This window comes from Delphinus delphis, chromosome 2, assembly GCF_949987515.2.
Source record: "Delphinus delphis chromosome 2, mDelDel1.2, whole genome shotgun sequence".
In the NCBI taxonomy this organism is placed as follows: domain Eukaryota; kingdom Metazoa; phylum Chordata; class Mammalia; order Artiodactyla; family Delphinidae; genus Delphinus; species Delphinus delphis.
The window spans coordinates 32,612,953-32,640,673 of NC_082684.1; the positions used below are offsets into that span (position 1 = coordinate 32,612,953).

The window sequence follows — 27,721 nt, forward strand, 5'->3', positions numbered from 1 at the left end:
ATCATTCATAGTCACTTATTGTCTATTTGTTATTATTGTGTGACCTGCTTATTGATATCTCTTGCCCAATTTTCTACTAAGATCTTTTTCTTCCTGGTTTGTAAGAGTTTTTTGTCTAATATTAGCCTTTTGTCATTAAGGCTAAAATACGTCATTTGCCTTTTTGCTTTGTTTAAGGCATTTTTTATGTTCAGAAATTTTTAATTTGTATATATTTTCTCAGCAATAAAATCACTCAGAATTCCAAATTACTGACCTGTAAGTGGGCATTTGAAATATACCCCGTTGTACATTTAGGGTCTTGTATACTAACTAGCTACTTCAACATGTTCTCATATCTTTTCTGCATGTAAGCTCCTTGAAGGCACAGACCGTGACATTTCTTGACTCCACCATAGCCAACTAGCTCACAACCCAGAACGTAGCAGAGCTCCAAAATGTCTGAGATGAAAAAATATTGTGTCTGGGACCTGCTTTGAAGCAATCCAGTGTGGGGTGGGAGATGAAAATAGGGTAAAGATGAAACAGAATCAGCCACATGTTAATCATTGTTGAATCTGGGTGACAGGTAGGTACATGGAGTTCATTATACTATTATTTCTACTTTTTTGTATGTTTGAAAATTTCCATAAGCAAAAGGAGTTTTTTTTTTAATGTCTGCTTGATTGATTGGTCAACAGCATCAGAGAGGGGACTTCTGGAATAACAATGGTAATGAAAATGAATTACATATGCATCAAGGACACTTCTGTAGCATAAAAAAGTCAAGAGCACAGGCCTTGAAATTAGGCACAAATCCTTAGTGACCTTGAACATGTTATTCAACCCCTCTGAAACTCAGTTTTCCAGTATAAATAAGGGTATTAATAACTACCTCAAAAGGTCCTAGTAAAGATTAATGGGTGTAAAACTCAGTGCCTGGTACCAAATAGCACTCGATAAAGAGTTGCCATCATTATTATTCAGTGCTGCATAAGCTTGACAAGCTCTAGCCAACATCCTGGTGGTGGTGATCCCATACCCTTCACTGCTGAAATCGCTACTACGGCTCTGACTTCAGTTCAGCATATTGGGCAGCAGAAAACAGCTTGGCAGAGGACTCGGTAGACCAGATGTCAGGAGTTACATTCCTGATACCCAGAAGGGAAAACAGATAGGACCACACCAAAGGACAAAAGCAGTAGCTCCCAACCTTACTCAACAGGTCAGCAAAAAGCCTTAACTCCACATTCCAGTGACACAACCAAGAACAGGAGTGATGAAGCCCTTACAACAGCAGGTCATTCACAACTTGGACCGAACCCTGGCATCACCTGGGAGCTTGAAATAATAACCATGTCTGGGTGCCTCTCCCAGAATTTGACTTAATGGTCTGAGATGTGGACTAGATATCAAGGTTTTTAAAAACCTAATGTAATGTTTACCACTCTGCTGTGTGAGTTGGGCTGGGGGGTATCGAGGGAAGCTGTCAAGGGGAAACAAATTAGAGAACAGAGACCATTGCATCCCACATGAACCCCATTAAAGGCAACCCAGTCATGTGGTCCCAAGCTGTGTCCCATGCCAGACAAACCCAGTCCCATTAGGGTGCTCTCACTCCCTCCGTAAACTTCAAGAACATGTTACTGAGTAATAATTCACAGGACTAAAATATGTTATTAACACCAGGATGCATGCATGTCAATATTCTAAACAATATTAAAACAATGTATCTGCTCTCTGGGTTTTGGTCTTAAAAAAGAAACAAAAACAAAGAAGTCCAGCTAAGAGACAGTGGAGGCTGGAGGAGGGAGAAAAGCATTTTTTTTCTCCTAGCCTTTTGGCAGCCTGTCAGTACAACTGAAGCACACTCAAAGAGGCACACTCATTTTGTGAAGTTATTGCAGTGTCTTTGATCAAGGGGAAAGGCACATCCATTTCAATCCCTGTAACGGGGACTGACCAGCTGTCTGGCTTCCTGGCTGCCCACCGGGGTGATCCAGCCTCGAGCCTGCAGACACATGGCAGTGCTTAGCGTGTCAAACAAATGAGGGGGCTCTTGACTGTCTATCCACCCTTTGCTGCACTTCAGGGGCCCCCTCACTTAGCAATTCTGCCTGGACTAATCTGGAAGTTCCCCTCCCCGGCAAACACCACCTGGTCCAGCCTGGCCTCACCGAAACAAAAGCTGGCCAGCGGCTGTCTGTCACGAGGCAGCAAACGCTTCAGAACCAAGGGGGCAGGGGTCAACCGTTCTCATAAGTAACACACTCAGAATTACATAGGTCTAGAGAAAGGGGAAAAAAAGGATTCCGCCTCCTCCTTATTACCCCCGTCTCAGCCCCAAACTCAGCTGTGAGGGGTTTGATTTTCTCCCGCATACATGAATTCTCAGCACAAAGATCACCTGCACTCTTTTCACTAGAAAAAATGATAAAGAATTGATGGGGGGGAAGGTTCGACAAAAGACTTTCTTTTCCTTAGGTGACATCATCTGTAACATCTTGGGAAGATTTGAGCAGTAGAACCAGAGTAGAGATGGGGATAATGATGATGATAATGACAGATACCCATATAGCATTTATGTGTTCCAAAGATTTTACATGTGTTAACTCATTTAATCCTCATCACAACCCTATGAGGTAAGCTACAGTAATACTCAATAATAGTAATAATAATAGTAACATGTAACACATATAATATAATAATAATTATTACCACATAGGACGATAATGGAGATCACAGTCTCCATTTTTCACATAAGGGTACTGTGACCCAGGGAAGTTCAGCGACGCGCCTGAGGTGGTGCGTGCATGCATGCCCAGGCCATCTAGCTCCAGGAGCAGTGTGCTAACCACCGCACTAGACTGCCTTCCTCCAGTCTCCACCTCAGAGCCTCCTTTGTTTTTTTTTAATAGGCATTTTTATTTCTATAGAAAAGAAACAAACCAGTATAATATTCAAGTTAAAGGAGAGAACTTGATTAAACCTCTCAGAATGGAATTTTAGTACATATTTGTTTTTTATATAGATATGAATTTTAATATTTTTATACATTTCATCTAAAATTTTGCACCATACGTTTATTTTATTTATTATGATAGCTACACATTAAAGAGTCACATTTCTGGGAGAATTTTGAGACGGGGTGGAGTCACGATAAAACATGGGACGCTTCACGAATTTGCGTGTCACCCCTGGCCATGCTCGTCTTCTCTGTATCGTTCCGATTTTAGTACACGTGCTGCCGAAGCGAGCACTCAGAGCCTCCTTTAAAGCTGCCAGTTCAGAGAACAGCAAGAGTATTGAGGGCTTGAGTTGGACTCCCAGCTCCCTGGCCACTCTGCGACCCGCTGTGATTGCATCTTCTGTAAATGAGGACGCTAACACCTACCTGGCAGGCTTGTGGTGAGACTTAAGTGAGAAAATGAATAAAAGCACCTCTCACAGGGCGGGCAGCCAAGGTCAGCTTAACCCTGTGGTTCTCGATCCTGGCTGAACACTTTTTTTTTTTTCTTTTTTAAAACTCTACTTTATTGGTTGTCTTTTAATTTTATTTATGGATTATTGTTATTTTTAAACATCTTTATTGGAGCAGAATTGCTTTACAATGGTGTGTTACTTTCTGCTTTATAACAAAGTGAATCAGTTATACATATACATACGTTTTCATATCTCTTCCCTCTTGCGTCTCCCTCCCTCCCACCCTCCCTATCCCACCCCTCCAGGTGGTCACGAAGCACCAAGCTGATCTCCCTGTGCTATGCGGCTGCTTCCCACTAGCTATCTACCTTACGTTTGGTAGTGTATATATGTCCATGCCACTCTCTCACTTTGTGCCAGCTTACACCTTCCCCCTCCCCATATCCTCAAGTCCATTCTCCAGTAGGTCTGTGTCTTTATTCCCATCCTGCCCCTAGGTTCTTCATGACTGTTTTTTTAGATTCCATATATATGTGTTAGCATGCGGTATTTGTTTTTCTCTTTCTGACTTACTTCACTCTGTATGACAGACTCTAGGTCCATCCACCTCACTACAAATAACTCAGTTTCGTTTCTTTTTATGGCTAACTGGCTGAACACTTGAATCAGCGGGGAAACTTTAAAAAATACGGAGTCCCGACCTCACCACCCCTCCCATTTCCACTTCCACCTGCCCTCGGTCTGAAATCAGCAATCCCCTGGGCCCAGCCCCGAAATGAAACCTGAAACCCAGTGGACCAGAGGCCAGCCTACAGCCTTTGCCCCAAGACTCAGGATTACTGGGAAGCTGTGTAAGTCCTGAGGCCTCTGCTTCCAGCCCTCAGGTAGTAGTCCCTGGACACTACTCCACTCCACAGAGGGAGTCTGGGCACCAGGCCCGTCCCAAGCAAGTGCTGACCCACCCTTGTCCAGTGGTCCTCCCCACTTTCTTAGAGCCACCTCCACCCCTAGACTGTGTCCCCACCTGCAGCCTGAAAGCTTTACCACCCCTTGTCCCATGCTGCCCGTGTTTCAGTCTGTGCCAACTTCAACATAGCCAGCATTACTTTTACACAAGCTCTAGCCAGCAGATCATACAGGATCAGAGGTAGGACTGCCTGAAAGGAAATTTTAGAATCTGAGTGTATGCACACACGAGTGTACATGCACGCACATGCAGACACCACACACACACACAGATACCACATAGCACACATCACACGCATATACCACACACACATACACAGGCACTCACATACACAGACAACCCCGCCCACACACGGAAACCACACAACACACACACAGACACACATGCACAGATACCACACATACACCGCACACACACACACACACACACAGACAACCCTCACACACACACAGAAACCACACAACACATGCACACAATATCACACAACATACAACATACACCATACGCACACACAGATACCCACACACACAGACAACCCCCTACACACACACACACACACACACACACACACAGACACACAGATACCACACACCCACACGTGCACTCACACTCCACAACCCCCAGACACTTTACACTCAAAGGGAGCAGAGCTTTGTTAGAGGTTTGGGGGCGGGAAGGAGGGGCATATAAAACGGGTAGTAATAAACAGTGAAGGGAATACGGGGGTTGCCCATGGAAACTGGCGAGGATAAGAAAAAATAATCAGCCTACATTTGACAGAAGAGAAAAATGAAGACGGCCAGCAGGGAGGATGGGGACCAAGCAATGCCAGTTTCCTGGCTCGTACCTGCATGAGCCTTTCAGGACCCACTGCCAGCTGGCAAGGGGTGGCATGGGGCCCAGGAGGGGGAGGCCGGCCCCAGAAAGCAACATGGAGGGTGTCAGAGAGTCCTCAGCTGTTTCCAGAAAGCGAGGCTCTCAGGGCCCTCCTGCTCCCAGGCCCTTCCCCCCAGCCTCAGCCCAGGACCCAGGCCTGAGAGACGTGGCCAAGGCCTACCTGGGTAAAGGAGCCATCCTCGCTGCACTCCGGGACAAACACCGCCTCCTGGGGCTTCTTGGCTTGCTCGAGGGCCTGAGCCCGCTCCAGGCGACACTTGCTCTGGCCAGCGTCTAAAAGAGGGAGGAGTGCATTTGAGATTCATTTGGATCCCACACAGGAGCTGTGGACAAAGCAGCTGCTGGTTCTAGAAATGCTGGGGGAAAAGCACTCTGCCGTGCAGGGGGCCCACACACAGCCAGCTGGCTGTTCCAAGGGCACAAGGGCAGGGGCTGGTGAGTGCCACGTGGCCTCACCTTCCTCTTAGTGGTACTCAGAAAAGTTGGGTGGGGGGTGGTCATACTTATACGAAGGTCTGTTTATTCTTTTTCTCCCAAGTATCCCCAGGCCCTCCTAGGGAAAAAAATGTTCTGCTTCTATTATTTTTCACTGGGTTTATTCAAAAACACGCAAGCCCAAGGAGTCTCAAAGATGTTTTGTAGTTCAAGAACTGCAAGCACTTTCTTTGGGAAATCAGAATTCGAGAGCAGCTGGCTTAGCCTCCCACAATTCCTATAATAGCTCTGATCAGTCCAGGGGTCACAAACTCACATACCTACAGGGCGTAGGAAAGTGATATAAATTAGAGAAGGGGCTGGGCGTGTGAAGAACGGCATTCAGCTTGGCAACACCATAGGGAGTGCTGAGGACTGTGGCAAACTGGAAAACGGGAGGACGTAGCTACTACTCAGCTCCAGCCACATGTTTGCCTTGAAGGAGGGAACTCAGATGTAACATCACCAGAGCTTCCAATTTTTTATGGGAAGTACAAATATCCAGACTTTTAGGTTGAATTTCCCAACTTTTAAATGCTGTCTCAAATGTTTTAAATATTTTTAAACATGCGAGCAGACCAAACAAAATACATCTGTTGGCCAACAATGTGGAATCCCTATTTAGAAGCCAGCCACAATGTCTTGCCATTTTAAGCACCTCTACAAAAAAAATAATAATAATAAAAAATAAAAGCACTAGCCAAATAGCACATCTCTCTAAGCCCTGGTGGCGGTGTTTAAAAGCCAGAAAAGTACTCATCTTTCACTGGGCCAGTCCTCCTTCCCACATTGCCCGGTGGAAAGGACATGGGGAGAGGTTGGCAAGTGAAATGAATATAGACTCATTCTGAGCTCTCCCTATGGGGAGTGCCCCATGCAGGGAGCATGGTGCTCAGGTATCTCTCCTCTGCTGGGCACGTGCACACTCACCTTTGCATCTACCTCGATGTACCACACCCAGGGTTGGGTCTCGGCACTTGGCTCGCTGGTACTCACACATGGACTCGTAGGACCTGCCGTCAGAGGCACAGATAGGTTTGGGTTGAGTCCTGGAGCAGTGGAGGTTGCACTGAGGGTCACGGTCGCTTATGAGAAACTAGGTTGGAAAAAAAGCGAAAGGGTACAGAGGTTACTTTTGCAAGAAAAGTAAGGATGAGTCCATGACTTACAATACTAGTCTGCCCTTGGGAAGCAAGTCCAGAATAAACCGAAAGTTATTAAGCCCTAGAAGTGGTAGGAAACTAAGCAGCCACAAACTCTAACCAAGGAAGGCATCCTGTGCTCAGTAATTCACATACAGGATCTCATTAATCCTCACAGCCCTATGGAATAGGAACTACCTATTTTGTAGATAAGGAAACTGAAGGCTAGAGAGAGGTAACTTGCCGGGTTTTACACAGCTCTAAGTGGTGAATTTGAACCTAGATTGGTCAGAGGTCAAATCCAAGCTTTCACCATCGGGACAGTTGGTCTCCTGGTCCATGCTGACGGTCTCTGCACTTGGCTCTATTTGGGTACCTCCCCAAACCAGGAACTCGCTAGCAATCTCTACTTTCCATCTTTGGAAAGTTTTATTGATTAGAAAGTAGTACTGAGCCCCCAAATCTATCACCTTTCCATTCTGCCCACTGCTCTCTGGCAGAATACAAGTTAAGCAATTTTCTCTGAGAAAGGAATTTCCTGATTTAATATATCATCATCATCAGATTGTGAAATGCGGAGTTAAACAGTTTTCTTTACTGCAGGACTTCCCAGACACCTTTGGTACATTCATACGCATTATGAATCTCCAAGAGGTAGAGCAGATTAAAGATACACAGCTGCAAAGTATTTGCTACTCTTCCTGTTGAGCTGTGGAGTCTAATTTCCCTCCTTTGAATCTGGGCCAGCCTCAGTAACTTGCTTGACCAATAAAATGCTGTGGCAGTGATGTTCTGGGACTTTTGAGCAAGGTTACATGAAGCCTTGCAGTTTCTTCCCGGGCCTCTTGCAACACTCACTCTGGGGGAAACCAGCCACCATGTAAGAAGCCCAACAACACTGAGACTGCCATGCTAGGAGGAAGCCCAAGCTAACATGAGGCGAAACCAAGTGGAGAGAGAAATGCCCAACCAACACGGGCACAGAGACATGTGAGTGAGGAAGCCTTCAGATGAGTCTAACCTCAGCAATCATCTGACTGCAACTAACAGAGATGAAAAGGAGTAACTGCTTGAGAGACCCTGAGCAAGACCCGCCCAGCTGAGCCCAGTCAACTCGCCAGAACCGTGAGAGTTAATAAGTTGTTGTTTTAAGCCATTAAGTTAAAAAAATTTTTTTCTATTGAAGTACAGTTGATTTATAATGTTTCAGGCGTACAGCAAGGCATTAAGTTTCGAGTGGTTTGTTACACAGCAATAGATAACCAGATCAAGAGCATATGTGATTATGTATCTCCCAAACTTATTTGACCATGAACCCCTTTCCCAGTGAAGCCCTGTTAACAACTGCAGAATACAGCTGGAAAACAATAACTGGACAATACAATCCACAACTCACCCCTGCACAGGATCAACTTCCCTCAGGCTGCCCCTGCTTAAAACCCTTGAGTGGTGCCCCTCTGTCCCTGGGGACCTTCACATGGTCTCCTGGCCTGGCAGATCTGACACTGGGGCCCCTTCTCTGGCCTCAGCTCTTCCTGTTCTGTCCCCACCTTGCTCCCTGCTGGTCGGGCACACTGGCCTACTTTCCAGTTCCCAAATGGGCTACATTTGCTCCTACCCCTGGGCCTTTAGACACACTGTTCCTTCTCCCTTTCCTCCCACCCCTGCTCAGATTTGGGTTCATCTGGGAGGTTCTCCCTGACTCTCACAGGTGAGGACAGGTCCCCCTCTAATAACCTCTCACCCACCCCACACTTTTCCTTCAGGGCTCATAACATAGTTTGATGATGAATTGATTTTGTGATTTGATTAGCAATGGAATCCCCCACTCTGAGCTCCAAGAAGACAAGGATTCTGTCTCTTCTGTCCGTGAATACATCTCCAGCATCCAGCACAATGCTGCAGTACTTGATTATTTGTGGGATGAACGCATCCCTGAAGCAGCCTTTCCCACACAGCATTTACCTCCAAACCAGCTGGTGTGACGTGACAGGCCTGGTCTCCCAGGCTCCTGCCATCCCCGGGGATCACTGGGCCACTCCCCTACCCCACCCCCCATCTCCCTTTCTAAGCTTTTCCCCTCCCTCTCACATTACATGGTGGGCAGAGGTGGGCCACAGCTTCTTGCCCTAGCTCCACTTCAGAACGTAAGTTATCTCCGAGGCTGAGAGGTGAGTCTCTTCTCTCTCCATCCCCAACCCAGGCCCCTCTGCCACTACAGCCCTCTAAGCCTCCGACCCACTGGGCACCAGGGAAAACTTGGGACCCAAAGGTCCAGCTGAATGATGCAGGCTTGGAAGCCCTGGCTGTGGGCACCCGGATGCGCACAGGACCCAGGTGGCTGCAACCAGCAAAGCTGGACTAGAAGTCTCTCTTCTTCCCTCAGACTCATTCCTCATCTGTCTGCAGCCTAGAAATGCAGCCAGACCTGGCTCTGTAGTTCTGCCTGGTGAGCAGCAGGCGCCGGCCAGAGGCTGGGATCAGTGTTCTCACACTCTGGCTTGCAGGCCAACCAGTAGCCTCAAAGCTGTCCAAGAACAGATCAAGACACTGCTGTCACGCTACTCTCTCCTGGTCCGTGGAAGTCAGGGCTACTTACATGAAGTCAGACCCTGCTTTTAAGACCTATTTGTTAGTTATTTTGCCATGTCAATCCCCAGGAGCCAGGGAACAGCATGCCCTTTGTTCTCACGATCACACAAGGAGAGAAATACCCGTATCTTCTAACACCTGGGAAAATCAAGGAACTCATCCTTGGTCACAGAGGGATCTGGTTGCCAGACCTTAAGTCTGAAGAGTGATAATAATAAGTGCTGATAATCATACGTCACTTACGATACGTTAACTAATTTAACCTTCCCAATAGCCCTAGGAGGCAGGGTACGCTAAGTGTGCGTCAGTGCTGAACTTGACACCCAGGGCCTGGCTCCAGAGCCACGCTCCTAACCACTACACTGAACTGCCTTGAATTATCACAGAGTAACACTGCAAACAGAAACTCTGACCCAATTGCAAAATTGGATTCAGTTTGGGATTAGCAGATACGAACTACTATATAAAAAGCAAAAAAACAAGGTCCTACTGTATAGCACAGGGAACTATATTCAATATCTTGTAATAAACTCTAATGGAAAAACAACAAACAAACAAACAACTGGATTCCCAAGTCAAAAACTGTTTACCAAGAGCCTACTCCATGTGAGACACCAACTGCTGAAGATCAGATAAGACAGCCCTGCCCTCCAGGCACTTTAAACCTACTGTGAGAAGCTCCTCATATAGCTTTGTTCACCTTCAAAAAAGAGGAATTGTGGAAGACACGGTTTCTTTTCAAACTCAAAGAGGTTGCCCTGTTGTCTCTTCACAGCTCATGGGAGAGGGGAGCTGCAGGCATCCCTGTGGTGTTGAAGAACAGGCCATAAATTTGGTTTGGAAATGGTCTGCCCTGGGCCAACAGAGATGCCATGGCAGCTCTGCCGGAGACCAGCTTCATAACTAGGGGAACACTGCGTGGAGACAGACAGGTTAAAGGCAGCTTCAGAAGAAGCCCCACCTGTCTCCACACATGGAGATCCTTCCAGCTTCAGAAGAGCTCCCAAAAGGGTCCATCTAGAAATGACTGGCCCCCAAGGCCAAGGGAAAAAGTTCTGAAACAGTCCAGGACCGTTGCTAAAGACCATCTCCAATCATCTGTGGTGACTAATTTTTATCTATTTTAGGAACCAAAAAAGACAATGAGTTCTATAAAATGGAGGTTTTTTTTTTTTTATTGAGGTATAGTTGATTTACCATTTTGAATAAGCTTCTGGTGTACAATCAGTGATACACAATTTTTCAAGATTATACTCCATTTATAGTTATCACAAAATATTGTCTATATTCCCTGTGCTGTACAATATAGCCTTATTTATAAGGCTATATTGTGCAGCTTATTTATTTTATACATAGCTGTCTTTACCTCTTAATCCTTTACCCCTATCTTACCCCTCTCCCCTTCCCTCTCCCCACTGGTAACCACTAGTTTGTTCTCTATATCTGTGAGTCTGTTTCTTTTCTGTTATATTCACTAGTCTGTTGTATTTTTTAGATTCCACATATAAGTGATGTCATACAGTATTTGTCTTTCTCTGCCTGACTTATTTCACTAAGTGTAATACCCTCCAAGTCCATCCATGCTGTTGCAAGTGGCAACGTCTCATTCTTTTTTATGGCTGAGTAGTATTCCATTATATATATGTATATATGTATATATATGTATATATATATATACACCACATCTTCTTTGTCCATTAATGACTATGCCCTAATAGGTTCACCCAAACCTCCAGGGACCCTAGGGCATTACTTGGGTCCACAAACACTGCTTGTTCAGCCATCCACTGATCCACTTTTATACTTAACAAGCAAGCACTACGATGCCCCCTGCATGCAAGGCATGGGAAGCAGAACACAGCCAGCATAGTCCTGCCCTCAACGAGCTTGCACTCTAGGGTGGAGAGAACAAGCAACCTGACATCGATCGTGCAGCAAGGGAACAGGATACCACAGGACCAAGAGAAGATTTCATACTTGGGACTCAGCAATGCTACAAAGCCACAGAGTCCAAAAGAACTTTCTGCAGTGCTGGACATGTTCTATATCTGTGCCATCCAGTGTGGAAGCCACAAGCCACGTGTGGCTATGAAGCACTAAATCGTAGCTAATGCAACTGAAGGACTAAATCTTCAGTTGCATTTAGTTAACTTAACTTTGCCTAGCCATATGTGGCTAGTGGCTGCCAGACTGAAGAGCACAGCTATTGTGGGGAGGGGCGGAGGCGGTGGGGAGAGAATGGCTCACTCTCACTGGAGTTTCTCCTAGTTGAGCCAAGCTACGACAGACTGGACCAAGAAGCAGATCCTGTGATAATATCTGCATTTGGAAACTGGACATGAAATCATGAATTCGTTATTATGGGTTTCAACAGCAGAACATCCCAGGAGTTCAACACAGTCCACCTGCAGTCACAAAGACAGATTTTTCTTCTCTTCTGGAGACAAGAGGGACAGGCTGCAAGTACCCAGGACCTCCCATGACTGGGTCATTTCTCTCGGCCCACAGACAAAGCTTGAAGGGTCTGAGTCACCCTGCTGGAACTGAACCCCCGGGCCACAGAAGTCTGTTGTGGGCTCAAGAGCAATCAGAGTTGGTGGAAATTTTTGGTGCTGGGCAGAGGCAAGCTGTCTCCCCGACGAGGCAGACGCTAAACCATTTCCCTCTGGGGAGGAAATAGTATTTTCATAAAAATCCTCACATCCATTCCCTTCCTTCTTCCTCACCAAAAGACAACAAAAACAAAATAATTATGTTAAGTATGATTGTGTAATACAGAAACCAAACAAAAGGGGCCGGGACAATTGTGCATTTGCAAAGGGTTCCTATTCCCTCCCTCTCTCCTTGGGGAGTGAGCGATTCCAAAGCAAACACACAGCATTTTGTGCTCTGCTCGCATTTGTAAAGTAGGACAAGCACTTGAAATACATAAAAACAATCCATCCTTCCTACTGGAAAAGTAAGCTGCCGATGGGGGCTGTGTTCACCAGAGAAGAGATGGGGGTAAATGAAATCAATGTTAGACCTACAGTCCCTTCTGTCTGAAATGCGCACACGTTGATCCTTGCCCTCAGGTTCCAGAAGAGTAGAATGTAAACCCTGCCACAGCTTTTGCTCAGGGAGACCACTCCAGTACCACAAGCTGTGTTAGGTTTGGCAGACTGCCAAGTTTCCATGACAATAGAGGGAACAACAGAGGCAGCCTAAGGTTCCATCTGGGAGGAGATGTTCAATTCTTTATAATAGGGAGTTGGTTTCACAGCCTTAACTTCCACCTGTACCATGCTGATTTCACCAGCATCTAAAATTCTAAAAAGGCATCTTGCTGGAAACATGCCTATATCTATATTTTTCCCAGGTATAGAAGAGGGGGCAGGAACTGTACTCTACAACCAGGGCAATGGTTTGGAAGTGTGAGGTCCACAAGTTGGAGGAGCAAGTGGCATTCCCTTTATGATATCAGACTAAAAATCACAGGCCAAACTCAAATAATTTGAGGGTTTTTTTTAAAATAAATTCATTCGTAACACAGCTTCGGCTACTCGCTTTTAACTTTTTTGTTTCATTCATCAATTGCTGGAAAACAAACCACCCCCATACTTAGTGGCTTCAAACTATTCATCGTTTCTCCCAATTCTATGGGTTGGCTGGGCTCAGCTGGGAGGTTCTTCTGATCCACATGGTTTCAGCTGAGATAACAACCAGGCTGCATTCATCTGGGAGCATGGCTGGGGCCTGGAGCACACACTGTGACTTCAGGCACTGGTGCCTAGTTGGAGTGCCTGAAGTGGCAGGGAGCCTGGCTGGGCCTCTCTCTCCAGCAGGTTTTCTTCTTTTATCCATGATGACTTCTTTCAATCCTAAATCTCATGTATAGATGTTTGACTTTTTGCCACCAAACTTTCTCCCAAGTTCCAATTCCACACCGCCACTGAAGTCATCATCCTAAGAAGCAAATGCTTTCATGTTTTAAACACTACTGTTAACTTCCTTGGAGCTCCTGCTGCCTTGTGTTCATATGCCTATCAAAACCCTTGATATACTTCATTATCATTTATGTAGGTACATGTCTAGAAAAGACTGTGTCTTATTCTTCTTTATATACACAGGGCCTAACCCAGTGCCTGATCCAATGCAGTTGTTCAATACATGTTTGAAGAATGAATGGGTGAATATCAAACCTTACCTAAAAGATATCCTTTTTCTATCACTTACTATAAAAAGAGATATTCTTTGTCCAACCACCACCAAAAGCTTAACACTCTCAAATGCATAGAATAATGGAAGCTGTTGGGTCCCTTTTTTTTTTCTTTTAAGAAAAATCTATCAGATAAAGAAAGCCATACATTAACCATTGGATTTTCCCCTTGAATTTAAGGAAAGGAAAAAAACATCCCTGAGTCACTGAAGAGAATGTAGCTGAGCGGCTGAGACAGTAACCATATACCCACAGTATCATCATAAGATATCATCAGTAATTGTCCCTAGAATTCATTCCCAGTGAAACTGGCCTTAGCCTGAGAATTTTCCTCACAAAGCCTTGGAAGGCTTTCCACCACCCTGCAGATAAGTCATGTCACCCATAAGTCTGGCAGTCATTTGAGATGCCCAAGGTTGCGAAGCCTGAAGTGAGTTATGTTAAGGCAGGAAACTCTGACAATTTAACAGCCAATGTGATTAGCACTCTGGTTTTTCTGAGCTACCATATGCACGTACTTGAGTAAGAACAACAGCCTGATTCATTTATTAATCATATTTTTGACACCCTGAATTTATTTTTTCCATAGAATCAATGTTATAAATAATGGTGAGTGTCCCAACCCAATCTGCTAATGTCTACTTGGAAGGAAGAGAAGGAGGAGCCCTACCCCGTGTGCCTGCTGAGTAGGTAACGGGCACGGTCAAGGCCCCCAGTGCCAGCCCCCCGAACTGGGGGGAAATCCTTGGCCCCCTCGTGCTGTTCCTTCCTGCCTCGGGATTTGGCACGTGTGGGCCCTTTTCCCTGGACTGTGCTTCCACCTCATAAACTCCTATTCATCCTTCAGTCTCAGTGCAGATGCCGCTTCCTCAGGGCATTTGACTTCTCTGCTAAGTCAGGACCCTGTGATAAGCCTCCACACACCCTGCACTTTCCACTGTGGCCTGGGTCACGATTGTAATTAAATAACCAACTATTTAATTATATGTTCCTTGCCTCTCCTCCCCACTAAGCTGAAAGCTCCCTGCAGGCAGGAACCACAATCTGCTGGGTGTTACCCTGCTGGATCCCCAGTGCCCAGCAGGGGCCTCGCCCAATAGATGCAATAAATATCTATTGAGTGAATGAATGAAGAGTAAACTGAGGCTTGGCCAGGTTGAGCTAGTAAGTGGTAGACCACGCCTCTCAGTCTGACTCAGTGGCCCAGATCTTTCTGCTACACCTCACTGCCTCCTTCAAGGCAGGATGGCGAGCGCTGAGCCCCGGAGGGTGGAGCTGGGGGCTGTCTGTTGTTAGCTCTGGCATCAGTGGCTGGGGTCTTGGCGGCGGCCCCTCTGGTGGACAGCAGAGGAGGAGGACTCGGCAAGCAAAGGGAGCTTTCCACAAGGAGGGATTTTTTTTTTCCCCGTTATGTTTGTAAGTCCAAGTCCAGCTCAAGTTTTTAGACCTCAGGCACTAAATAGCATTTCTGGGAGGTACATCTGCTCTTGAAAGGGGGAATAGCAGTGCCTGGAACAAAACGTGAGAACCAGGGGCTTCCCTGGTGGTGCAGTGGTTGAGAGTCCGCCTGCCAATGCAGGGGACACGGGTTCGTGCCCCGGTCCGGGAAGATCCCACGAGCCGCGGAGCGGCTGTGCCCGTGAGCCATGGCCACTGAGCCTGCGCGTCCGGAGCCTGTGCTCCGCAACGGGAGAGGCCACAACAGTGAGAGGCCCGCGTACCGCAAAAAAAAAAAAAAAAAGTCGAGAACCACGTTCCAGACGTCTAGCTGCATGCAGCTCGGCCGCTCACTCTCCAATCAGGCACTGTCCGCCTCCCGTCACCGGATTCACCATCCTCACAACCAGACTTTGGCCTTTTTCTCCAAGGACCGCGTCTTTGGGAACAAGGAGTCGTTTCACATGAGAACATCACTCACCCACCCTCTATCTAATCCATCATCTGCCCTGAAAATCCACATCCCCATTTCTGCCAGCTCGCTCTCACCCTTCCCTGACCCCAGAGCCACGGCATTTACACAGGTGCAAAGGAGGGCCTCGATCAGGGCCGGCCTCAGAGTGGGGCTCCCGGAGATGGAGGAGGGGAGATAAGGGAGGTCAAAGGGAAGGGGAGGTCTGCAGTATCAGCGGCGTCTGCTCTTCTTCTCCACACCTCCACGAGCGAGGCCTGACAACAGCACGCCCGATTAAAGGGCTTTTCACGCTGCTGAGGGAAAGCAGACGTCCCCCTCCAGCTGTTTGGCAGCTGGAACCACTTCTGTTGCTTTAGCCAGGAGAGGCCTGACCCCTGTCACCCCAGCCCCACCCCCTCCCCAAGGGAGGGATTTCGTGGTCACCCCAGCCTGTCCACCCAGTTTCCCTCCTCCACTGCGCCCCCCACAGTACAGGAATGATGGAGCAGGACCCAGGGGACAAGGCTGTCTTACATCAGGTGCCGTTGTGGGGGAGGGGTGGGGGAGGGTCAGTGGGTTTGACATAGCAGCTGGGACCCTGGATGGAAAGAGGCACTAACAAGGCTGCAAAGGTAAAGCTTCTAACTCACACAGACCCTGTCCACACCCCCAAACCATGCCCCATGCCAGCCTATTAGAAAGGCGGGCACAGATCAAGTGTGGGTTAGGGCCCAGGTCATCAGATTTCCAAAATATGAAGCATTCTTCCAAGTGAAAGGAGCCAGACTCAAAAAGCTACATACTGTCTGGGTCCATTTATGTGACAATCTGGAAAAGGCAAAACTATACGGATAGAAATCAGGTCTGTGATTGCCGGGGACTGGAGGTAGGGGGAGAAGTATGAGAGAATGGGAGAGGTGGAAGTAGCCTCTATCTTGATTATGATGGTGGTGATGGAACTGCAAAAATTTGTTAAAAACCATCAAAGTGTACACCTTTAAAAGGTGAAGTGGGGCTTCCCTGGTGGCACAGTGGTTGAGAGTCCGCCTGCCGATGCAGGGGACATGGGTTCGTGCCCCGGTCCGGGAAGATCCCACATGCCGCGGAGTGGCTGGGCCCGTGAGCCATGGCTGCTGAGCCTGCGCCTCCGGAGCCTGTGCTCCGCAACGGGAGAGGCCACGACAGTGAGAGGCCCGCGTACCGCAAAAAAAAAAAAAAAAAAAAAAAAAAAAAGGTGAAGTGTACTACGTATAAATCCTATCTCAATAAACAAAAAAGAGAAAAGCACAAAACTAAAGAAAAACATCAGACCTCCCATAGGTACACAAAGAGGTTTCTGGAGATTTCTCCTCCCACCCCCTTCAATGACCAGGCATCAGGCTAGGTGCATTGGGGGTTATGAAAATAAACAAGAACAAAGGCCCTGCCCCCAAAAGTGGATCCGGTTGCCAAGACGGACATGTGTACAGCTAACTCCATCAGGACATCATTTTCAAAACCAGCAACCAGGAATCAAAGCCTAAGTCACAAACAGACAAAAGGATAGACTATTTGAAAATGGGATGCCAGGAAGTCCAAGATGTAAGATGGCTAACTCTTTAAGAGAGAGAGGAGAGGAAGGAAAAAGAGGCATCCATTCAGCAAAGAATAACTGAGCACCTATGCTGAGTGTTGGGGACAGAGCAGCTGGCCCCATGTTCTGAGGGGTCAGAGCGAGAGGTTAATGCAGACTGCAAGGATGCAGGAGGATTTCTCAGAAAAGGGGCCGTGACTGGGTGGTAAAGGATTTCGACAAGCAGGAAGGGTTGTTAAGGGCATTCTAAGCAACAGCAACAGGTACACAAAAGTAAAGAAGCAAATGCAAAAGATAATTTTGAAATGACCATTTATGGAAGACATAAGGCTTTAGGGCCAGGTTTGGGGTGAGATCATGGAGGGTCTTAAAACTCCCATTTGCCTTTTGTTTCCTTAAAGAATTAGAAGCCAGTGAAAAAAGTAAAAGACAAGATCAGACGTGAGCTTTAGAAACCTCTGGCAGGGATGTGAAAGACAACAGAGAGACTGATTAGGGGGTTACTATAGCTGAACATAAAGGCAGGAGGAATTTCGAGAAGAGGGGGCCTACATGAGCCAGGGAAGTGGCTGCGTGAGACAACTGGGTGAGATAAAAGCACCAAGAACCAAATAGCTGTCTGTGGGGAGTGGGATTGCGGCCCGGTGGAGATGCTCTGTGTTCTCCATCACAGCCCGGAGGGACTTCCACGAGGCTAGGAAGGGAAAGGCCGGGGGGTCGGGGCAGGGGGATGCCACAAGCACACGTGTCGGCAAGGAAGAAGGAGACACGGAGAACAGGTAGAGATGAAAATATTTCTTTGAACGAGCGGAATCCCTTAGCTTAAAAACCGTTTAGGTTTTAGCCCTCCTCTCACCGACAGGGCGACAAGCCTTCTGATCAGAGGCACAAAGCATTTATTTTTGTTTCCCGCTTGCAAGACCCCAGTCACTAAATTCTAGCCAATGGAACTCAGGAAGCGAGGACATAGAGAAAGTCACTGGCCCATCCCCCCACCCCGCATCCCTCAAACTCTGCCACCAGTGTAAATAAAAACACCTTGCTCTCCAAATCAAATAAACAGAGTGCTCTCCAGGACCCAGATTTTTTTTTTTCAGTTCTCTCAGCCCATTAGCCCCGGAAAAAAATAAAGGTTACGTTGATGATATTAACAAGGAACAACAAAGTGTTCTTGTACTCAGGGTACATCCAAGAGATGGTGGATTACAAGAGAACTCAGACTTGGTATGCAAAGCAAAGAGGACAGCGAAGGTGTTCCTAAGTACCTGTTTTGCTCTAAGTGCCAATTCATCTCAATGACACACACGTCTGGCAGTCAGCGTTTGCTAAATTAGCACTATCTCTCTACCTGGCAAGAGCAATTTATTCCACCAAGGCTAGTGGTTCCTTACAAGGTTATCCTTGGACACTCCCACAGGCTCTGCCCAGGGACATGCTTCAAGTTTCCAGTGGGTATTACTAAGAACGGAACTATCTCACACATCACTGAGCATCCTGGCTCGTGGCGATGGGGCCCAGACACGACCCCTGCACATCCTGGCCCTGCCCCACCATCCTCAGTCCCACCCTCACTAGTAGCATTTTATGCCTTGTGATGTGTGACATTTGGTTTATAACCAGGGGAATGAGTAAGGAGACTGGTCAGGATTGGGGGTAATGACTATGGTGAGAGATGACTGGGCTTGGTCCTGATCCAGCTGGGTGCTGGGCAGTGACTGAGACCCTCTGGCTGGAAGGACAAGGTCCACAAACAGAACTGTTTTCACAGGAGGCTGGGTGAGATTCTGGGAAAAGTAGGAGATGCAGAATCTGAAAAGGGTGTGTTCAAGAGGTTCCAGATCTCGTTGAGAGATTCTAGGCATACACACAGCTATTTCAGGGCCTAGGTGACAAAGAGACACGGAAATGAGGCAGGACCTTTCCCCATCTCTGCCTGAAACCCAGCCCTGCTCTGGCAACTGAACCAACAGCTCTGGCAGCTGCCGGAGATAGTCCCACTGGCACAGACTCGGGCCTTCTCATTATGGGCACTGCCAGCAATGAGGTTCCTCTGGGCAAAGGGTAAAATTATGACTAGTTTGTGGAAATATGTAAAGCACCCCAAAGAAGGGACTGAGAGGAATTGCCGTTTGAGTAGATGAGGGTCTTGTAGTCATTGCAATTTGGGAGGAAAGGTCAATGTGTCACCATTTTGTCCTCAACAGACAGAAGAGACCTGGAAATACCAGTTCTAAGAAAGACGCTAGAAGGAGTGCAGGCCCACTTAGCAGGCTGCCGAAGTCAAAACAAGCAGCCTGAACTTAAGGAGAATTTGCAAAGGCCAGCTGAGCATCCAGAAATCCAGTTTCCAAAATGGCAACACTGGATATGGTTGTCAGGCTCCCAGGCTGGTCAACAAAATGCCTCAGTACCTCATTATGTGGCTAAAATAAAGCGACTAACACACAGCCCAGAACAGAGGGGTGGGAGTCGGGTAGTCCCCCAAATGAAAGGGCTGGGCAGCTGAACCTGTTCGTGAGCTAAGACCTGAGTGTGTCCACTGTACGGACACACGCACATGTGTGTGCACACACTCGCACTTACTAAGAGCCCTTAGCAAGTAATCTTTTGCGGGGCGCAATTACCACCTCTGGTTCGAGAGTGCAGAGTGAAGAACATTAGGGGAGAAAGCTGCTAGCTAAGTTACGTGCAAAAACAATGACTCTGGAAGTCTTTGTTTTCCTCTCCTTGTGGATTTGCTCTGTGCTGTCAGCTGTAAGTCCTTCAACACCACCAAATGTTCCCCATAGGAGGGGAATGGACACTGTTTACCGAACCCCACAGCACCCAGAGAGGTCACGATCAGACACTCCTGCACCCAGAGAGGTCACGATCAGACACTCCTGGTCCCCTCCCCCTGACAATGGGTGAGTTGTGCAGGTGAGATCCCCAACCAGCATGTTTCCTGTCCACACCCCTCACACCGAGAGCCTGCAGCATCCTGTGTGGTGGAGAGGCCCCAAAGCCCCCTTTGGGACTGAACCCCTTAACCTGAAAAACAGACCCTCATCTTGGCCGCGTTCCCTTCCTCATCTTGCTAGAGGGCCACCTTTAGCCCTCACCATCCGCCACTTGGGATTCTTGATGCTGCTGCTGTTAGTTTTCTGCCCTTAGAAGATATTTGTCCACTTGCCTATTCTGCAGTGAGTCCTCCAGCCTTTTCCACTTACTGCTCCCCTTATCACCACAGAAGGGCCCCAAAGAGCCTCACCACAGCCCACCCAAGATAAAAGGCTTCCACACAAAGTATAAACATAACGGGAAGGAGAGGCAGGAGTATTACACCCTCCCAGCCCCTGGGAATTATTCCATGGCTCCACGATAACTAAATGGAGAAACTGGTATACTTTCAATGTCACGGGATTATCGCGGAGGAAAATGTCATTTTAATGCCCATTTCGCTTGGGCCAGATACGATGGCATATACACACAGGCGCATCTTCGTCTCTACTTACACAGTGGAGCAATTTATATTGACAAGGGAGATAACAGAGGAAGAAACGTTTTATCCACAGCACTTGAGGAAATCCACTCCCTTACAGCACTAAGCCCTGGGGATGAGAGCTGAGCAAGTACAGACTAAAACAAACAGAAGAGGAAATCCCAGTCTTGCTATGTCATCGAATTATGTCGGGGCTGTGTGTGCTTAAACTGTGTGTTTCCTTTTATTGCTCTTTCCACTGTCATCTTGAGATCCTGCTGCAGCAGTATGCTGGCCTCCAGATCACCAAACACCAAACGCACAAGCATAGACACACACACCCAATGCCTTTAAAGTCACTTACAGACAAAAGAGAAGAAAGAGGCGGGCCCATGTGGGACTGCCATGTGCCACGTTAAACCTGATGCTGTCACATTGTCTCGGGCTGAAAATCCCCACTGCGTAGCTCAGACAAGGATTAATTACTGCTGTCCAGAGCCCGGCCTCACATCTTACTTCACACAAGTCTGAGGCTGTTCTGGGCAGGAGAGAAATCCTGCCCAAACTGGGCCAAGGAAAAGTCAATAAAACCATGTCAAATTCTACAGGCAGGGATGGTCTTGAGTGGAAACCCAGAACAAGCCCATTCCTGAGAGAGAGAGACCGAAAGAATGGTTCTTCCGTTTTCCAACCCTTTTAGGTCTCGGGCACAGAGAAAGTCTTTCTTTTAAGGATAAAAACTTGTATTTGACTTGTGAGGACCTTTTTCTTTTAGTCCAGACATTTATAACCCTTAAGTTCAGATCTCCCTCAAATGTTGGATGAGGTGACCTGATTGAGAGGACATCTACCTTTGCACTTAGCAGATCCCATCAGGTAAGCAATCCTGTGGAAACGAGGCAGCAAGGGGCAGGCTAGATTTACTCAGCAGAGCCTGCAGGGCCCACAGAGCAAGCCCGCCCACTCCCAGGGAATGGGACTCCTCCTTTGTGCTGTGAGGTACAGTGCCCACAAAGACTGCGCATGAAGACTGTTAATCCAGGCCCCAAGGGCCGTCTCAAGGCCAAGGAAATGCTCACAGTATAAAGTGAAATAAAACCAAAGTCGAATATCAAACATATATATGTGTGTGCAGATAGATAATACTAGAGAGATAGATAAACATGCATGTATATACACACACAATACATACATGTACACAAGTGTACTCAGGTATATCTTCCTTCCACTCCAGAGAGACAGAGAGAAAGAGAGAGGACAAAAGATAGAAGGAAATACACCAAAATGTTAACAGTGGCTATCTCCGAATGCTGGGAATATAGATGTGTTTGACTGGTATTTTCCTTTTCACTTTTCTTTATTTTCCAAGGTTCCTACAATATGCTTGCTTCAAGGGAGTTTGAAAGGGAAGCACACACAAAACTCCACTGACCCAGGCCTGCCCCTTAAGCAAAGTTGCCTTCAAAACTCTAGCCCAAGCTCTGGTGTCACTTCAGGATCATCAAAGCCTGAGAGCCAGAGGTCCACCCAGGCCAGGCACTGGGAGAAACTTGCCCTAGCTGGGAGTGGGAGGGCAGGGTGCCTTCCTCTGGGCTTCTTTATCTCCTGGCGTCTGATCAGATTTCCTGTTCTGCGCCACACACACAGCTCTCGTAAAGAAGACACAGAACAACTCAGCATCCTTGCCACGGGGTGTCATGCTGGGCCGGATGATCCCAGAGCAGCATCCCTCCAGGCAACAGCCTTGTCACCACGGCATCTCCTGCTTCAGCTCAGGTGGCCCAGCCAGTCTCCAGCCTTCCCGACTGAAGGAACTCTGAATCTCACCCATCGGCATGAACTCTAATCTTCCAGTCCAAAGCGATGCAGTGACAGGGTTTGCCAGCAGCCTTCAGCAGCCTTCCAAAGGCACACATGTAGCTGGCATCAACCATCACACTGCAGGGTGATGACGGGTGGTGAGTATGCTGTCATCTGTGGGGATGGGGGAGGAGTGAAAATCCATGGCTAAAAATGAGGCCTTGGGGGGACAAGCAGCTGTGGCTTCAGGTATGGGAGGGAAAGAGAGGACCATCTGCTCTCCCATCATTCCTGCAAGATGCCTTTTAGAACAAAAATGTCCTTGCATTTCCTTCCTTGCAAAATGAATAAAAACTTGCAAAGTAGTTCTGTATCCTGGCTCCACAAATTGCCGCATTCATTCATGGGATAAATATTTACTAACCTTTCTATGGACCCGGCTTGGTGCTGGGCACTGGGCGCAGTGAGGGCCACAGTGACATGGTCCCTGCCCTCGAGGGCTGTGCTGAGTCTCTACAACCCTCCTGCTCACAGTTCACACACAGATAATGTTCTTCTAGATCCTAGGTACCCCCAAGCCCTACAGAGTCGAGACCCAGGCACAGGTTTCAGAGTCGGAATAAGCCAAAGTAGGACATGCCACCCATACGTAACAGACTCCTCGGGGAAGGCTCTTCTTGGGCTGAACCCTAACACGGCTGATCCCACACACAGAAGACAGTGCCATTCCTGAGCTTATCCAGAGAAACAGATCGGGCCTAAAGAGAGCCCAGAAAACTGGCTATTAGAGGGACTCATGAGGCCCCCAGACCAAGTCCTGACGTTGCTCAGGGTCAGACAGTGTCAAGATCCAGGGGGGACTGCCTCCCAGCCTGGCCTCCAAAAAGACAGGGCTAAGGTAACGTGCTGGAGCACTTGAGGAAACTGTTCTTCGTAGGGAAAGCAGAAAAAGACAATTTCCCAACTGCCCCTTTTTACCTGAATAGAGTGTGTCCTCCCAAGTCTTAACGCATTTAAAAAACATTTCTGAAGAAGATGCTTAAAGTCGAAGCATCTTTACTTTAAATAGATTCTCCATGCCAGATGTAAATCTGTTGGGGTCTCAGTATCCACCAGAAAACTGCCTAAAAACCCTATATTTTAGTGTGGAAGTTCCAAAAAAGAAGACTATATTTATCTAACCTAGGCTATAAAACACCTAATTGCACAGCCAAAATTTCAAAGCACTCTAAGGGAAAGTTGGAGGGGATGGGGCCATAACAGAAATAACTTGCAGGGAAAAAGAGAGAGGGGGTTCTCATTTGTTGTATTGACTTCTGTGTGCGAGGCACAGTGCAAGGCATCTTGCGTAAATTATTTTCAGTGACCCTGACAACCCAAGAGATAATACTTCGCATCCTACTTGGCAGGTGAGGAAACTGAGGCTCGGAGAAGTTAAGCAACTGCTCAAGGTTACACAGTCAGAATCCAAGCCCACAGCTATGACTCCATAATATCACAGCCAGCAAGGACCAGAGAACCGTTTGAGGACCCACAAGAGTTACCTGATCTAACCTTGGTCTACATAAATGCTCAGCAGTCCGAAAAATGCAATCTGACGTGGCTATGTCCTCACACATAACTGAGTAAAGAAGACGCAGACTTCTAATACCCTGTCACCACAGTCTCACTGCGTCCCACCCACCCCCTTATAAAAGGATGGGACAGGAGGGCAGTGAGGAAGAGTAGGACTAAACAAAGACTCTGGATCCTTCACAGGCCGCAACAGCTGGTCCCCAGAGGCACTTTTCCCAGTACCCCACACTTCCCACCCCTGTGGTCTAGCTCAGTCCCATCTTCCCAGCTCCTCCAGCTGGATTGGGGGCTGCTCTGTCTCTCTCGGGGAGCTGCTCTCTGACACAGTCAGGTGAAAATAACGGGGGTAAAGTTCAGAGTCAATGCCATTCTATTTCTGATGTGGGGAAAGGGGGTTGTCCTTTTTTATGAGTCGGGGGGAAGATGGATGACAAACTAACTCAATACCCCAACTGTCAGGCAGCTGTGACATTTGTAATAGCAACCAGATCTGAGCCTTTCACAGGACACAGCAAAGAAGGTTCTATTTGGAAAGTGCTCTGTACCCGGCAGAAAATGCAGGTGTTAAAGGCAGAGACTTTGAGTCCCGGGATCCAGTCCCTGGACTGTGGACTTCGGTCAAGATACTGTATGAGTCTCAGTTTCCTCATCTGTTAAGACTGGAAATGTAGCAGTTCTATCAAAAGTAGAACTGAGAATAAAAGAGTAGGTTGGTAGGCTTCCCTGGTGGTGCAGTGGTTGAGAGTCCGCCTGCCGATGCAGGGGACACGGGTTCGTGACCCGGTCCGGTAAGATCCCACATGCCGCGGAGCGGCTGGGCCCGTGAGCCACGGCCGCTGAGCCTGCGCATCCGGAGCCTGTGCTCTGCAACGGGAGAGGCCACAACAGTGCGAGGCCTGTGTACCGCAAAAAAAAAAAAAGTAGGTTGGTATCTTAAAAGTTCTTGATAAATCTTAGCTACTACTATATTATTACTTCTATTATCAACTAAATCAGGGTTGTTCAAACTGCATTCTGAGTTTCACACGTTCTCACTAAAGACCCTTGGGGACTGTTAGGCAAACAAAGGTAAACTTTGGATATTTTGTGAAATTGCCCATTTTCTTTGTATTTTCCATTTGTGTGAGTGCATTTCTTTCTAATTTTATAGTACAGTGATTTTCAACTCACAGCAGTATCATCCAGAACCACGGCAAAAAGAAGTGGAAAATATTTAAGTTCCAAAAAGTTTCAAGTTAAAGAACAGTGCCACCATTACTAACTATAATCAAAATGTCTTTATGGAGAGGACAACAATGAATAGTTTTCAATGGGAGAATAATATTACTACAAACCCACAATTGCCATCTGACTCCCACAACAAGTAAATACTACTCCTCCAAACACTCTAGTTAGACCTCATTCTTTCCAGTAAGGGTCACTGGCTTGAAGAGTACGATAAAAACTTAAACATTCATGTTGCAACAAAACTGTACGTTTTTTGCTTGCGCAGAGGGTACAGCTTTGTGGCAACATGAATGTCAGAGAAGCATATCACTTCTAAAGTCTCACTTTGTACATCGTAATATGTGTGTCCCCCTATACACACTAAAATATGGTGTGACTTAATGTAAGAGTGCCATGTATCCAAGAAGTCTCAGAACTGCTGCCCTAGGCTGGTCTGGTCTTATGTGGCTCATCTCACAATCGCTCAGAACTCCTTGTGGGGTGAACAGAAGGTGACAGTAGGAGAACCAATATCCCCGTCTCCCCAAATCTTTCAGCCCCGCCTGACAGAGCACCTTTGCCCCCTCCCTCCATCCTCCCCATCCCAGCTCCTGCGGTCACCAGGAGACAACCGACACGGCCCTGCCAGCCAGCATCTCTCATCTTCAGGCCCAGGGGTTCCCAAAGCAGAAGGGTCAGTCCCCAGACCTACAGAACGGCCCTTGAATGAACAGAGCAGCAGAGGCCCACTGGACGCACCTAATCTGGCCGTTGCGAGCAGGGAAAAAGGGCTGCACCCATGTGAACGATGCTACGTCTATAACCCAAATGGGTACCAAAAGGCTCCTCTGGCTCCCACTACCCCTTTCCTCCTGACTCCTTTGTTTTTGCCGTCTCCCACTCCCTTCCCTCAGTGCCCCCCAGCCCACCCGTGGGGAGACAGGGGAGCACGGGGTTGGGGACAGGGGGAGCAGGCAGTAGTCTGAAAGTGTGCTCCGAAAGCAGCCCGAACAGCAGAGGAAGGTCACCCCTGGGGCACAGCCTGTTCTAGCTTGGCAGGCATGCATTCTACTGCAAAATACGTCACACCTACTCCTCAAATAGGCCCTTTGAGAGGCTCTGACTGTTGAGGAGCTAAACCCGTGGTTCCACACATCTCTGGCAAACCAAAGCCCTCCCACTTCCCTGGTGGCCAACTTGAGTTTGGGGAAATGCGGGGATAGTGGTGAAGAGTGGTGTTTCCATTCCTTTGAGCATGCCAGCACCTTCCAACGGCTGCACACCTGGCTGCTGGCTGATGAACAGCTCACGTTTCAGGGGACAGGATGGCAAAGCCACTGTTTGGTTGGGGACGCCCAGAACATGCAAATGGCTCTGAGGCTTTGGCCCTGGCCAGGTTTTGCCCCCCGCCGGCCTCCTCTCCCCTTCTCTCCCCACCCCTTGAATCCAATTCACTTACAGCCACACCAAGGCTGGGTAACAAGAGGGAAAAGCCAAGAAAGCCCTGAGCCGATGACAAGAAGCGGGCAGTGAAGAGGCAGAGAGCCTCTGTAAACAGGAGGCTTACGACCGGACATGGCCGTTTTCTTCTTCACCCCCTTTTGCTGCTGCCACTACTGCCACCACATACCCTGACGACATTTCGCAGGAGAATTTTCTCTTATTTTTCGTAAACGTTATAAGACCTAGTACTGCTACAGTCTTCCCCAGTCATCGTTTCGAAACATCTAACTGCCGTCTAGAAAGCCTTCCTTAAATCTAATCTAAATCCCTCACAGGACTTCCCTGGTGGCGCAGTGGTTAAGACGCTGTGCTCCTGACGCAGGGGGCCTGGGTTCGATCCCCAGTCAGGGAAGTAGATTCCACATGCATGCTGCAACTAAGAAGCCCGCGGTCGCACCTAAGACCTGGCGCGACCAAATAGATAAATAAATTTTAAAAAAACAAATATTAAAAATAAATAAATAAATCCCTCACACTGCAGTTTAAGCTTTTTAAACTGCGATATTTCTTATTGGTTAATATTTCTTATTGATTAATCCAACAATTATTTCTCAAGTATGCCCTTAGAGGCCTGACCCAGGGCCACCCCAGGCTACAAGAGAACCTGATCTGGCTCCTTCCTTCCAGAAGCCAGTGCTCTGGTTGAGGAGAAAAGATGGACAAACAGGAAGGCACCAGACCCTGCCTGCCTCATCCCCTAACTGCCAAGACCAGTGATGGCAAGCGGGCTACAGGGTGAGGAGAGGTACAAGCTGGGGCAGCTGAGGGGACTGCACACAGAACAGAGGACGTGGGCACCTCCTTGGAGGGCAGATGTGATCTGTGCTCACGGCTGAGAGAAGGAAGGCAGAGCACCTTGAGCAAAAGGACCAGGCATGTGCAGGGGACAGAGGAGACACCAAAGGGGCTGCAGCAGAATGTCTGTGTGAGGACGGGGCGGGCTCCCTCGGTCCTACGGGCCGGAAGGAACCCTGGGAGGCTTGGGCAGGAAAGTCATTTCATAAAAATGGTATTTTCAGCTAGTCATTCTGGCCACTGTGG

General features: G+C 47.7%; 1 protein-coding gene, 1 non-coding gene and 1 pseudogene across 4 annotated transcripts in view; 1 reads left to right on the top strand and 2 right to left on the bottom strand.

Moving 5' to 3' along the window:
• Window positions 1–27,721, bottom strand: part of SMOC1 (SPARC related modular calcium binding 1) — a 152,050-nt gene that overhangs the window by 79,298 nt on the left and 45,031 nt on the right. For all 3 annotated transcript variants that reach the window (XM_060004325.1, XM_060004324.1, XM_060004323.1), the window contains exons 2-3: window positions 6,671–6,836; window positions 5,427–5,539 (exon numbers count right to left, since the gene is read on the bottom strand). In XM_060004325.1, coding sequence (XP_059860308.1) covers window positions 5,427–5,539; window positions 6,671–6,836 — 279 coding nt within the window. The remainder of the gene's footprint in view (window positions 1–5,426; window positions 5,540–6,670; window positions 6,837–27,721) is intronic.
• LOC132421266 (U6 spliceosomal RNA) lies at window positions 3,140–3,239 on the bottom strand (annotated as a pseudogene).
• TRNAR-CCU (transfer RNA arginine (anticodon CCU)) lies at window positions 26,960–27,032 on the top strand. The gene has a single exon. It is a non-coding gene; the product is annotated as a tRNA-Arg (tRNA).